General features: G+C 50.2%; 1 protein-coding gene across 9 annotated transcripts in view; it reads left to right on the forward strand.

The window, feature by feature from the left end:
* LOC147798132 (uncharacterized) overlaps nt 1-15,133 on the forward strand; it is a 104,226-nt gene that overhangs the window by 80,667 nt on the left and 8,426 nt on the right. For 5 of the 9 annotated variants that reach the window (XR_015426468.1, XR_015426465.1, XM_087141364.1 and 2 more), the window contains 5 exons: nt 1,367-1,483; nt 2,313-2,446; nt 3,064-3,210; nt 4,778-4,957; nt 5,136-5,219. Coding sequence is in view for 4 of the 9 variants with exons in the window: in XM_087141364.1 (XP_086997490.1) it covers nt 1,367-1,483; nt 2,313-2,366 (171 nt within the window). In the remaining 5 variants the exon portion in view is untranslated. Of the gene's footprint in view, nt 1-648; nt 694-1,366; nt 1,484-2,312; nt 2,447-3,063; nt 3,211-4,777; nt 4,958-5,135; nt 5,220-6,056; nt 6,147-15,133 lie in introns of those variants that run through there. The other 4 variants (XR_015426469.1, XR_015426466.1, XR_015426470.1 and 1 more) reach the window with 3 other exon arrangements.

Here is a 15,133-nt window from a genome sequence, read left to right on the forward strand (position 1 = left end):
CATTTGATATTGTTTTCCAGTCATACCAAGCACCATCGATGGCATGAATATTCAACTTCCTATACTGCAGTGTACAATGTTTTAAGGATGGAGATTACCAGTGAAAAATTGCTGCGATGATCATAGGGTACAAAGGAGGCTTATGGTTGTGAAATGGGTGGTGCATAGCAAGCATTCACGGCACTCTGGCTATGGACGTACCAGACATGCCCAAAATTAAGTGGTAATTGGCCAGATGTTAACGTTATAGCCCGGGCAGTTCAAACTCCTTTTGTGTCCTTCCTTCATGGTTAAAAATGGTAAGGTGTATGGACATCAACCTATACATCTCTACAATTATACATACATGTATTAATTGAAATTAGAAATGGTCATTATAGTGTTTCTGCCTACTGCTCACGTTTGGAGGCAGTAAAGTTAAAGACCACTACAAGTGTAACTAAAACTACTAAATTCAAAAGGGATTTTTAATCAAGCCTATTGACGTCATTGCTCTATGGAGCTTCATCACCAACAAAAATTCTTTTTGCACATAGAGCAAGGTAAAATACCAGCATTTGGTACAGTACATGTTTATGTAGCATGCAAAATAAATGCATGCACCTGTTGGTCGTGGCATGTTTCTCACTCATTAGTATATGTGCATGTACTTGTCTGTGAAGGAAGTGTCTTCGATGCGGGGAACATGTACTGGTAGGTATTATTCTGCATGCATCACCAAGGCTAAGATATGGTGGTTTGTGAATTTAATCAAATTACTAATTGATTTAAATTTCTTAATTTAAATCCAACTTTGTTTAATTTTGTCACAAAACAAATCAATAAAAGAAAACTGTTGCACATGCAGCTAATTTGCTTGCTTTTGAATAGACATTTGAGCCAACTTGTCTGAAATTTGTATACAATAATCAGATTTAAATCAAAAATCTGATTTAAATTTTAAAAATCCAGTTTTTAAAAATACCATCACTTTGCAGTGCCCCCCCTCCTTGTACTCAGAAATCTGGCAAATCCTAAGCTCCCCCAGTGCATTCTGGATGATACCACTCCTACTCAGGACACTGACCTTGAAAACTCAAACTACCGGTACATGTACATGTAGATCACATCTTTTCTGTGACCAGTCGTCTTGTGACAAATACAGTAACTAGAAATTAGCAGTTTCACACTTTGCAGAGCTTTACCAGTTGTCATCTGGCTCTTGGTTGATTGACCGTACCATAGTACAACCAATCCTACTTCATATTGAGAATCTTATCTTGATCTCCCCTGAATTAGCTGAGTTTAGATAACTATCATCCTGTGTGGCATCGCTGATACTTACCAGCTGTTCATCATCCCTTAACTCGGTCTCTCCGTACTGCAGGCAATGGCCACTCCTTCAGTTGGAATATCCAGCCAAATGAACTCCAAATCTTGGGCCAGAATTCTCAAGCCAGTTTCTTCTGTTCTGATTATTTACTTGAGGAATGAAAATCTACAGGTGGGTCACTTGCTTTTACTAAGATGACAATATTTTATGACTATCGCCAACAGCTTAATTGCCATTTGCATGTATTGTAAACTCGACCAGATCTTTTGCATGGTTAAAATTTTCCACCTACATTTTTGTTACTGCCCCTGTGGCTGAAATACTGCAGAACGTGAAATGTACCCCTCTCAACCGCACTGTCAACCTCAAAGAAAAAAAATGGTTCATTATATCTTGAAGAGGGGCCCGCTTGTAGACTTTTCAAGGGTCCAGGATGTTCAGTATCAATTCCTTCAAATCTGTCTTGAGGGATGCAGCGCACTAATTCAAGTTCTGCATACTGAGCTCACTGGCATAAAAAGTGCCCCAACAGTTTTTCGAAAAGGCGATTGTTTTGCCAACAAAAAATGGAAGGATTATGGAAATGTAGACCAGGATCAACACCCTGGGTTTGGGGGCTTCCATCCAGGGGCGGAGTTGGAGAAATTATTGATGGAAACTGTCCTCAGTTCCTGAGAAAGTAGAGGGAAGCCATTTTTCAAAAAAATGGCTGCAACTGTAGGCTTGGCAACAAAGCTGGTTTTCACTATTCGGGGGGGAGTATATGAATAATTAAAATTGGAATTGACTAACTGGCCCAAAGTTAAAAAAGGGAAAAGACGAGGGACTAAAAATGAATTAGTTCTAGAAACACCAGAAATGATGGCTTGCATGTTACAGAGTCCTGATTTCTATTGGCTTGGATGAGTTATACTGTTTCCAATGCGGCTTGGATTAGTGCACTCATGAGGAATTTCTCCACCAGCCCTTGACCATTTGGTATCTGTCATTTGTTCAATAGAGAGACACCATCCCGGAAGCCACCTACAGGATGCATGCCATCAACATCCTTTGAGGCAAACCTGTAACAGCAGATTTCTCCATGATGTTTATGGTACCAGCTGTCCCTGTTGGATCCTCTTCAGCAACTCCAAGGTTGCCAAACTCTCTTCTAGTTTGCTCTTGATTTTTTTCAAAGTACATGTGATGTGGGGCAGCAAGTATTTTACGAGACACTCTTCAGAAAGGCAGACGGTACTTCCAAATATATGCTGAGGTGCAACACAGCAATGTCAACCTTTTAATTCAATGTTAACAAGTCAAATTTTACCAGGATACAGTCAAACCTTGATTTATTACATTATCCTGCTTCATAGCAAGATAAATAGTAGGTTTCCTTAAATCTGTTCTTTCTTTGTTTTCCAACAATACGAGGTCCCTGTTATAACAAGGTAATCTTCAAAGTCCCAATAACATTGTTACATGTCACAGCCACCAGTTGAATCGTGAACGGACCTACTTGTATCATAGATAGTTGCTGCACTACAAACTGTGGTATCGTGCATACAAACTCTGGACAGTGCATCATTTTGTGATTTACCAAAACTATTATACATGTACACATCACTCTGCAGTGCATCCAACGATACAAGGTTATTTGATTGTACCTTGAGCCTCAGTAATGCCTGGGTCAGGTTTATGATTGATAGGAATTCTGTTCTGTGCTGGATAGGTTGAATTCCCATATCTTGAATTTCTTATTACATTCACAGCACTGATGCCTAACTAGTGTGACATGATTGAGTATCCTGACTCATCTACCTCTTTGCCTGTAGTACTAATGAATATCCTGGTGCTCAGACATTGCGGGGCACCTGTTGGAATCACAAAGCACTGCACCGAAGCACACTGCTAGATGCGTGAGTGAGATTTGTCAGGATTTCTCCTGATTTCAGATTTTTTGTCAGAACTTTCCTGATTCATTGATTTTCAAATGATCTCTTTCAAAATCTGCAAAATCCTGAGTTCACCATTAGGGTCTTTTACATATCTTAGTTATAGTAAAACACAATAAATGGGTGTTGGGGTACCCCTAGGCAAACATGAATGTTACCGTAGACCTTACACAGCTGTGGGCTGTGGTGATTATTTTGTGGCTGTTCCAATGTCCTCCAATGTCACCTTTGAAGTTGAGATCAGTACATGTAGCTAGGGTGAGAATTTGCACTTTTAAATTTGACTAGACATGCAAAAGGTTACTATTATAGTGCTAAATTTAAATGGACAAAATTAGGAATTTGGGGATTTTGTGAAAGACAAATAATCAATATTTCTGTTGATAGTCAGGCTGTACAAGTATGTTCAGCATGGTTTCCAGCATGGTCCGTGGTTAGACCATGATTGTTGACCATTGTTCGCTGGCTCTCTGTGCACACCCCTGCCCCTATTATGTTAGGCTGTCAAGTGTTCCCTGCCGCACTATCCTTTGCCTTGTTTCTTTGATAAGGTCTGTAAAGCACTTTCTCCTCAGAACAGGGGCACAGTTTCATGGCACTGCTTAGCAGCCAAAAAGTTGTGCTTACTGTTATAGCAGAAAAGTTGAACCAATTTTTTGTCTGAGGAACCGTAAGCATGTCCTTATTTGCTGTGCTCACAGGCTTCATTAAATACATGGAACCTCTGTCAGCATGAAATTGTGTGGTTAGCAGAATCATGAAATTGTGCCTTTATCAAGAGAAAAATGGGGATTTCAGAGATCACCTGTGGACTGTCTTGTACATTGTATTTTATTCATTTTAGTTTCTTGGCTATCAACTCATCAGATTTTACACTCTATGATGTAGGTCTAGAGACATTGCAAGGGGGGTGATTGATTGATATGGGAGGTTTAGCTGCCGTGTTACATGCAAACGTGAATGCAAATGTGACAAATTTTTATTGTGCACGGGTGCGTTGAGGTCAAATGCCTGTTTGAAAGGTTAGATGCTCTTTATGCACAATGTACATTTTCCAATGAACGCTCAAATAAAATGACAAATTGTTAAATCTCACCTGGCAAATCTCTCCAAAGAGGTGTAATCTGTCCTTGATAAACCAGACACAAAAAAATCACAGTCGCATAACCTTTGGTCTATACAAAAATTTCCAGTTCAAATCAGCAATTGTTCATTGCATGGTTTTAAACCTTTCGAAAAAGTTGCTGTTTCTCACGTTTGACCCAGCATAAACTTCCCATATCACAAGTTAGACATCTGTGCAAACTGTGCGGATGTGAGAGACAATGCACTGGAAGCGATGACATCAGCAAACGTCCACACATTCATTATGGTTGTGTTGACTTAAAAAGTGCAGCTAAGCCTCTCTCTATTGATCTGTGTAATCGCTTGATTGTGCTTCATTATCAGTTGATCAGTCCTATAGAATCTTGTGATCCTTCTGAGCTATCACCAGTCAAAAGTTGTTGAGACAGTTTCTTTCTAAATCAAGGTTGTGGAAGACCGTTTCGAAAAGGAAAGTTGAGCTTGAGTTTCCAACAGATGAGGCTCCCTCCATGCATCCATCCTTCTGGCGACATTTGTCAAACTACATGTACCCAACTACAGTCATTGCTGAAATGTGTCTTGGTGCACCCACCTTAATGTTTAGCTTTCAGCCGTAGATGTACAGGTACGTATATGAAACACATTAGACGCATATCTGGATTCTTAAACTGGTTGTCGTTTATTCTGAAGATTAGCAAACACAGTTTGAACTCATCTGATTCAAATCCAGAAAGGACCAACATTTTAAACAAGCAGCCAAACCATTATTGTTTTACACCTTTCTTTTTCTTTTTCCCCACCAGAATTCACTGTTTTTGTCTTCTATAGTTCCTTTCACCAGCAAACTATTTCAAGAATGAATGTCTTGGTGTTGTGACCTGTATGTTGTAAGTATAGAAGGGGTGAAATGTCTAGCTCATGGATACAATCACAAGCCAGCAGGTGAACCTTAGCCTTTAAAACCATCCAGGCCTGAGTTCAAATCCTATCTCTAGTCTCAGCATCATGAACCAGCAGATGAACTTGATCCTCTAACCAGCCAGGTTTGAGTGACAAATCCTTGCTCTAGTCTCAGCAACAAAACCAATCAGGTGAATTGGAGTCTCAAACCAGCAGGCTTGAGTGACCAATTCTAGCTCTAGTCTCAGCAACATGAACCAGCAGGTGAACTTGAGCCTATAACCATTTAAGTCTGGGTGACCAATCCTAGATCTAGTCTCAGCAACATGAACCAGCAGGTGGACTTAAGTCTCTTTACCATTCAGGTTTGAGTGACCGATCCTTGCTCTAGTCTCAGCAACAAAATCCATCAGGTAAATTTGAGTTTCAAATCATCCAGGCTTGAGTGACCAATCCTAGCTGTAGTCTAAGCAATATGAACCAGCAGGTGAATTTGAGCCTATAACCATCCAGGTCTGGGTGACCAATCTTAGCTCTAGTCTCAACAACATGAAATAGCAGGTGGACTTTAATCCAGGTTTGAGTGACCAGTCCTAGCTCTAGTCTCGGCAATATGAACCAGCAGTGAACCTGACCCTTTAATTACCATCCATGCCTGAGTTTATATCCCAGCTCAGCAACATGAACCAGTATGCAAACTTGAGCCTCCAATCATCTGGGCTTGACTAATCAGTCCTAGTTCCAGTCTTAACAACATGTACCAGCAGGTAGACTTGAGCCTTAACTATCCAGGCTTGAGTGACCAATCCTGGTTCTGGTCTCAGCAACAGGTACCAGCAGGTGGACTTCAGCCTCTAACCATCCAGGCTTGAGTGGCCAATCCTAGCTCTAGTCACAGCAACATATACCAGCAGGTAGATTTGAGCCTCTGACCAGCAGGCATGAGTGGCCAATTCTATCCTGAAGCACTGTCATGGAGAGATCAAAACATCAGAGTTGGTCTTTCAGAGATTAACTTTAAAAACACTTCCATCGAATTTGAAATTACATGTATGAGCTTAAATATCTTGTGTTTTTTCAGTTATTTGCAAAGTCCATGGCGCTCTACCTACCCAAACTGTCACTACATATGCAAATTTTCCATGCATGTATTTTACATTCCCTGACAAGATTTCAGGTGCACCCTGACCTCCCACAATGCAGCGTGGCCTCGCCGCCATGATCGTCCTTGTTTTCTCAGCGCTGTAACGTAACGGAGATGTCTTTCAAGGCATCTTTGATTTATCGAGCTTCTGTTTTCGCTACTCGGTTCTGTGTCGATTTGATCACCTGTCCTTCCTTTGTAAATAAAGTTTAACCTGGATTTATTCCATTTATTGGTAAGAGTGTTCTTTTTGTGTTCTTTCTTCAGTTTTCTTGTATGTGCACCCTGCAGGTGTTTACCGTCGGTACTACGAGGTTCATTCCAGCTACACTGTGTCTACCCTACCAATGCATTATGGGCCTTAGCCGGCTGAATTCGTGGGGGTCATTGTCAGGATCTCTCATATTCCCTTGTCTTCTCTGGCTACCAGGACAAGGAAAAGGCCTTGCTGTCGTCCAGGGAGTTCCAGCCAGGATCTTGCCATGCCCCTGGGTCGTTCGACCTCATGGAGCTGACAGCTGACTGCAGAAGACCTGAGCAGGGACACCACCAGGATCTGGCAAGGACCCTCTCTCCTCAGTCAGTTGCTGGCCTGGCAAGCCAGCCGGGACTCCTAGAGAGTACAACATCAGATGTCTCCAGGGCCTGTCCGTCAATCATCTTGAGGTATACCCCGTGGGACATGGCCCAGAGGAATCCATGCAGCATTCCAGGCAGCGTTCCCCGGCCAGTACCACCCGCCGTTCGACATCGGCCTAGAACACCACCTCTCTAACAGCCCCACGTGCGTACTCTCTCTTGCCCATATACTGAAGTCACCGGGCCGGGTCCCCCCCAAGTGCTTGGGCCCACCCTGACTGGTGCGTGTGCCGTCGAGCCATGACACCCCAACACCCGCTAATCCGTCTACAGGTCCCGCGGAGCTTACCGGGGTTTTTACGCCTCTGGGGCTTCAAGCCGCCTTAGCCCATTCGTGGCTCGGGCTTTCAACTGGGTATCACCTCACCTGGTCATCGGACCTCATTTCTCTTGGTCCCTCTGCCCGGAATTTTGCAGTTCCTGCTGACCTGGACTGGGAATGCTCCCCGGGCTTTCTGCAGTCCTGCCTGCCACCTCCGCCACCTGGCCGCCAACCACCGGGGCTTCAAGCCACCACAGCTCAGCCTTTTAATTGGCATCTCCGGGTCATTGGACCTCATTTCTCCTGGTCCCTATGCCCAGAATTCTGCAGTTCCCGTTGACCTCGACCGGGAACGCACCCAGGGTGTTCCGTCTCCTGCGATCCTGTCTGCTACCTCTGCCATCAGGTCACCCGCCACCGGAAAAGGCAAGTGCTTCTCATCTTCATCAAATTCCTCAACCACCACTAGCATACCTCTGGCCTCAATTACTCGCCGCCTCAGGATTAAACCGCCAACAGCCTCCCCTTTCTGGCAGACCAGGCCTTTCCTCCCTCTCTGGCCATGAGCCATGATTCTATCGGGCAGAGTTCCTCACCTGAATTGCACTAGCCAGGCGTATTCCCTTGGGAGCAGACCGCTCCCCTCGGGACTCGTACTGCACATGGCTCGGAACGAGGCACTCCCCTGTCCCCGACCAGGCAACCAGCATTGTCTTCCGAGAAGAACGGAGTTGATTCAATCAGCGCCCTCACTCCATCCGATTGCCGCCTCTGTCCTCTTCAGCGAGACATGATTCAAGTGCTTGGCCTGCCATTAGCCGCTTCGCCAGAGGAAGACATCAGCCACGACTTGTTTAAACAACATGGCATGACTGGAATCTTCTGGGCCAATTTTTCCAAAACTCCCGCTTGATCATTCATGTGTGGAGATATTCTAGTCTCAAGCCAGAACTTGACATGCGTCCGATTCCACTCCAACCTGATGGTCCTCCACTTAACCCCCCTCCAATCTGTGGGGCACCCTCGGCTCTTGACTATAGCACGGTGTTACTTCGGTCAAAGCAAAGTGACAGTGACCTTTGGTTGAAGATGGCACTAATTTTATTTGTGTCCATGCTCACCGCCTATGACATGTTCCAGATTCTGGATCCTCTGTCAGCCTCCCTTCCGGAGGAAGACACTGACCACGCCTTTGCCAGTCAACCAACCCCCCCCCCCAACATCTTCTGATACTCTTGCTACCGGGCCCCCATTCGTAAAGTAGGCTCTTCACCTTTATGCGGACCGCTCCCTCTTGTAATTCGGAGCGGCTCCTGTGTATACAATGCCAGGCAACGTCTCCTCGTCACCTTCCCTTTATCTAGGGCCTTCAAAAAGAATGTCTTGGAGACAACTACTCTGTTGAAAACAGAGTTATAACAGGGTCCTTAGAACTTTACAAATTTAATAATAAATTTAAAAAAAAGAAAAAGAAATTCCTTGTCATAGATATGACCTTGTATTATCAATACTTGTCCCATTTGTCTACGATTATACATGACCTGTGAGAGTCCATCGGGTTCCCTCTTCAAATGAACATCAGTCACTGCCCCACTTTTCCAGGCGGCCGTTACATGCAAATGGGACCTAGCAAACAGAGAGATTCTGTCAGACCCTATTCGTTTCTGAAATGAATACCTTCTGTTGTAAGTTCTTAGCACAGTTTTGGACATCAAAGTGTTTTTTTGTCCGCGGAGATCCTTTCCTTGAGCAGAAACTACTAGCAATTTCCTCCAGTCAAGGTTTACATGTACTAAAATGAGTAATCTTCTCAGAGCGAGTTGCTGTGGACGCTCATTCTGTTATTCATATCGCAAACGTCCTACAGCCTGACTCCTCTATGCGGGCCATTTATTTTTCATGCATGCGTGAAAACGATCAAAGTTTTTGACGAGGGGCCGGCGGCCACGTCGGGTATAGAACACGGCTCACCTTCAACACCCTTCCGTATATTCAGGTGTTACACACTGCAGCTACAGACAACTTATGCATTTGACTTATTAGCAAGCCTTTTTGTTTGGAACTCCTTGCTCAATAAAGACTTGACACCAACTTTATCTAGGTTGCATGAAGTCTTTGTCTCAGTCTCTGACCTATTTTATTTCTTCCCCTCTTATCGGGATAAATTCCTTGGATGGAAAGGAGAGGACGGGCAGGAGGGAGTGACTGCTCCATGCTTAACTTGTCACCCCCCAACTCCCCGCCACTGGCGAAGACCTCCGGGACGTCAGGATCCTCCGCCCGGATCTGGCCGACGAGGACGTGGTCGCAGTGTCGGTGGTGCCAATCCCGCATGTCCGAGCGGTAGAAGCAGCTGCCACACCCCCGCTCACAGGCATAGGTCCCGGTGGTGAACAGCTCCGGACACGCCGACCTCAGGTGTCACTGCAAGTTGGTCCGCTGGCAGAATTCTCGCTGACAGTGGGGGCAGGACAACCGGTCTATCCTGGGGAGAGAAATAGAGGGAGATTCAGGAGTTAGCGTGGAGCAGAATCGCACCGGGCGCCGAACCCGCCGCCCCTTGCGAGTCACGCACACCCCCCCACCTCGGTTTGCAAGGTGATGGCTCCGCCAGCCCGCTGCCTCCCTGGCTACTTATGTCTGAGTTCTCCTCGCTCCGGCCTGGGCGTCCCGACTTCGCCCCGTCAATAGGTTCCTGTGCGGTTCCCTCGTCAAGGGGGGAGACGGCCCCTGCAGGCAGGACCAAGGGCCGGATCTGCTGGCTCCTTGCCCCCCTGCCCGCGCTGGCGCCTCCTCGGCCAAGGCTGCGCGCTCCCACCATCCAAGCTGCATGTTGCCCAGGTAGTGCTTCGCTTGGGCTGTACGCTGCACTTTGTAGGTCATGTCGTTGAGGCATTGTAGCACCGCGAAGGGTCCGTCCCACCACTGCTGCAGCTTGGGGGAGCGGCCGACCTTCTTCTTTGGGGTGAACAGCCAAACAGCCTGGCTGGGCTAGACGGTCGTACTGCTGCTTCTGGTAGCTCTGAGTCCGCCTCAGGTGTCGCCAGGCAAACTCGTGGGCCTGTGTGAGCTTCGCTCTCAGCTTGTCGACGTAATTGATTTCCTTGGTAGTCTCCGTCCGTTCCTCCGGTGACCCCACAATGACGCCCAGGGGAAGTCCCACCTCCCGCCCGAGCATGAGCATGTTCGGGGTGAGCCTGGTGCTATTGTGCTGAGAGGAGCGGTAGGCCATCAGGACGTAGGGAAGATATTCGTCCCAGTCGTCCTGATTCTCATCCACAAACATGCTCAGCATGGTCTTCACAGTACGATTGAGCCGTTCGACCATGCCGTCGGACTGGGGGTGGAACGGAGTCGTCCTGGTCTTGTGGATGCCCAACAGCTGGCAGACCCCGCGGAACAGGCCCGCCTCGAACTCCCGCCCTTGATCCGTGTGGATCTCGAGGGGTGTCCCGAATCGCGTGATCACCTGCTCCATGAGGGTCTTGGCCACAGTCTCGGCCGTCTGATCCGGAAGAGGAAACGCCTCCACCCACTTCGTGAAATAGTCCGCCACTACCATTGTGCTGGTGTATCCGGCCTTGGTTCGGGGCAGGTGTCCGGTAAGGTCAATGGCGATCTGCTCCATAGGGGCCCCCACCAGGTATTATTGGAGCGGAGCTCTCCCGGGACGCGGCAGGGACTTCGTAGAACCACAGAGATGACACTTCTGGCACCTTTCCTCAGCCTGCCGTCTCATCTCCCTCCAATACACAGGAGCCTGCCTGAGCCGGGCCACGGTCCGAGCAACCCCGAGGTGTCCAGCAGTTTGGTGGTTGTGGGCAAGAAGTAGAACCTCTTGCACCCTGGCCTGCAGGACAGCAATCTTGCAGGTGGGGCCCTCCGTTGGCCCTTGCCCACTTCACTTGCAAGACCCCTTGGAATAGGCGCAGTGTGTCCCATCTGGACCACCAGCTTTTGACCCCGGCGCCGAGGTCGGAGATGTCCTCCCATTCAAGCTGGTCGCTCCCCGCCACCAGCCTCTGGCAGACCGGTCCCAGCTCAGGGTCGTCCTGCTACTCCTGAGCTAGCTTGGTCAGGTCCCAGACCTCGGGAAACCTGTCCAAAATCGAGTCATCCTCCTCTGCGTTCATGTCGGCTGTCGCAACCAGGGACTCGTCCTCCGCCTCTGGCGGCCGGCCCCGAGGTGGGTCCGAATCCACCGAAGGGGCCGGCCCCGTGTAACATTCTTGGTCAACCTCTTGGGAACGCCCGCACTGGCTGCAGGGTATCCGAGAGATGGCGTTGGCGTGTTTACGCCCTGCTCGGTGTTCTATGTCAAACTCGTAGCACCCCAGCCTCTGTAGCCATCTGGCTGTCTGCCCCTCTGCCTCTTTGAAATTAAAGAGCCAGTGCAGCAAGCCGTGGTCTTTCTTCAACAAGAAGCGCTTCCCCAACAGGTAGTGCTTAAAATAGTGCACGAAGTGCACGACCACCAGGAAGCTCCTTCCGGGTCGTGCAATAGTTCCTCTCTGCCTTGGTGAGGACTCGACTCCCATAAGCCACTACCCGCTCTCCGTGCTCCACCTCCTGGGAGAGAACAGCCCCGATCGTGCAGTTGCTGGCATCAGTATCCAAGATGTAGTGCCTCCCTGGGTCCGGATATCGCAACACCGGCGCTGTAGCTAGGGCATCCTGCAGGTGTTCAAACGCTGTCTGGCAGGCATCGGTCCACACAAACTCCTTATGGCTCTTGTTGGTCAAAGCATGGAGGGGCCGGGCGATCTCGGCGAATCGGGCAATAAACTGCCAATAATATGACGTCAGGCCCTGGAACCGCACCCCCTCCGCCGACACCAAGTTGCCCAAGAAGGACACCTCCGTCTTGAAAAAGTCACATTTCTTGGGTTTCAGTTTGAGTCCGGCGGTCCGGAACCACCCCAGGACCGTGGCCAGCCTCTGGTCGTGCTCCTCCAGGTAGACAACGGCCACTTGCCACTGGAGACACCGTAGGACGCGCTCTGTCAGACGCTCGAAGGTGGCCGGAGCGTTACAGAGCCCGAAGGGCATCACGGTAAACTGGTAGAGGCCGCTCTGTGTCCCGAAAGCTGTCTTCTCCTTGTCATCCTCTGCCATGCGGACCTGCCAGTACCTGCTGGCCGAGTCCAGGGTGCTGAACCACCTGGCTCCCTCGAGTGCGTCTAAGTTATACTCTATCTGAGGGATGGGGTAGGCATCCTTCAGGGTGGCTGCATTGACCCGCCGGTAGTCCACGCAGAAGCGGACAGACTCACCCTTCTTCCACACCAGGACCACCGGCGACGACCACAGGCTGTGCGACGGTTCGATTACCCCATCCACCAGCATCTGGTCCACCTGACTCTGGTCCTTGAACCGCTTGTGGATCGGCAGCCGCCGGGGAGGTTGCCGGATGGGTGGCATTGTCCCTGTGTTGATTGGGTGGTGGACCCAGTCGGTTTGGCCGAGCCTGCCGTCCGGCCTGATGAAGGCACCCTGAAACTCTACCAGCAGGCTTGCCAGCCGTTCACGTACCTCGCCATCCAGATGGGCCGCTCGCCGGTCCAGGAGGTCTTGCAGGTGGGCGGGCACACTATCGCCCGAGCTCCGAGAATGCGTCCCTGGCAACCGTGGCCCGCCGGGCCGCCCTCGGGGTTCCAAACGGAACCTTCCGTGGGGCAGGGCTCTGAAACCACCTGTTGAGAACTCTCCTCGGGGTTGATCGCCGCGCCTTCTTCCAGGGGGGCAAACATGGCCAGATGACTCCCCTTGTGTAACTGTAACCAGGTCTCCCGTCGGATTGAATACTCGCACCGGCACGGCCCCCTGACTGGCATCCATGAGGCCCGTTGCGACGGCCACCTGGTAATGGTCCGTGGCCGCCAGGCTGGGGTACACCATCCCCACTCTGCGGGCACGATCTCCGCAGACTTTCCCAGTCACAATCGCCTCATGCCCGGCGGGAATTACCACGCTCTCGGCCACCTGGACCCGTGCCACTACCTGGTCTCCATCTCAGTGGCCAGGGTAATCGCCTCTGCCAGGGTTGTGGCCTTCCTGGCGAAGACATGGTGCTACAATTGTTCGTCCCCCAGGGCCTTCCGGAAGGCCTCCACCGCCAGATCTTCACGTGCCTGCGTGGGCAAGGTGGGGTAACTCCGGAGGACTAAGCGTCGGATGGACCTCCCCAGTTCCTCCAGGGACTCTCCCCGACCGCGCACCCGCATGGAAAGTTGAGCCCGATGGAGCGGCACCTGCGAAGCAACTCCAAACCGCCGCTCAAAGTGTTCAAGGATGCTCGCGTAGTCCCTCCGGGCCTCCGGCGACAAGTCGGTGAATGCCTCCTGGGCCAGTCCACGCAGATGGGAGGCCAAGTACTCCGCCCTCTTGGCCTTGCTCCATCTATTGACGGTAGCCACACTCTTGAAGTGCGTGAGGTAATCCGCCCAGGACGAGCAGGACGAGCTTCCATCATAAGGGTCCGGAAGTAGCACCGGTCTTCAGTCCTTCTGATCAGCTCCCCCCGCACGGGGATCCGCCTCGTATGTCTGTGTGCGGATCCGGGGGGAATCTGCCTCATATGCCTGTGTGTGGATCCGAGGGGGATCCGCCTCACACAGACATGTGCGGATCCCCGAGTGGGGATCCGCCTCAATCGCGCCACCCGTCGCAGTTTCGCAACGTGGGGGCGCCCGCATCTCACTATTTATCTCACAAACTCCAGCTAGCCCGTCTCGATTCCCCCTCCCGACCGTGGCCGCGGCCTCGCAGCGCTCCAGGCGGTCCGCCACGCCAGCCTTGTAGTATTACAAGCTTCAGCTACCTCGCACCGAGGCTCTAACCACGCAGCAGCCGCCCGGCCGTGCTCTGAGAGGAACATTCTCTTGGCCACGACGGTACCGCGAGAGGGCGCCGCGACGCTACCACATGACATGAATGAACTTCCAACCGGCCCCTGCCAGCACCCCCCAGCCGCGGACCCACCCTTGGGGCGCTTCGACTGGAACACCTTTCCCAGGGCGTCCCCGCCGCCAGAGGGTGCCCCACGGACGCCGGCGATGGGTGTACTAGTGAGGGGCTGGGAGGATGTTGCCTGGAGATGCCCCGCCCCAGCGACCGGGGTAAAATGGTCTTGCTCCAAATGGAACCGCAGAAAAGGCGAAGAGTTTACCTGTTTTTACCGCTATCCAGCGTCTCGCCGCTGCCACCAGTTGTAGCGTGTCCTACGGATCAGGGTTCGACGCTAGTATAGATTCACACACAGCCGCAACTCGCTGTTCTGGTTACGAAATCTCTGTTTTATTGTTGTAGCATCCACAACAATGTGTTTTCAGACAAGCTCTAAACATGGCGCCCCTCGGCAGGGACTGCGCAGGTGTGAGCCGGGAAAACCACGGGCCGTTCGCATACCAGCGAGGGCAGCCAGCCAACTCCATGCGGGTCCGAGCTGGCGCCCCCACCAGCCGGACCCGCAGGTGCTACATTATTCTCGGCATTAGATGTGTCGTTGCCAACCCTCCACCTATGCTGGTGCTGCTCTGCATATGTAGTGACTGTTTGGGACTAGTTAGAGCATCGTAGACTCTTTCCCCACATTAAGTGTGGGTGCGTCTACTACCAGTAGAGAATACCTACCCAAAGAGTCCTCTCCCGCTCGTCCTCCCAACTCTTGCTCTGACCTTGAGTTGCTTTCAAAAAGAAGGACGATCATGGCGGCAAGGCCACACTGCATTGTGGGAGGTCAGCACCACGGGTGATCAGATCTTTTCAGCGAATGAATAATGTGCACATGGGAAATTTGCATACGTAGTGACTGTTTGGGTAGGTGTTCTCTAGTAGACCTGACCCACACTTAATAT

Source organism: Acanthaster planci, linkage group LG09 (assembly GCF_054643075.1).
Source record: "Acanthaster planci isolate LZ-2023a linkage group LG09, COTS_SCS, whole genome shotgun sequence".
NCBI classification, from domain to species: Eukaryota; Metazoa; Echinodermata; class Asteroidea; order Valvatida; family Acanthasteridae; genus Acanthaster; species Acanthaster planci.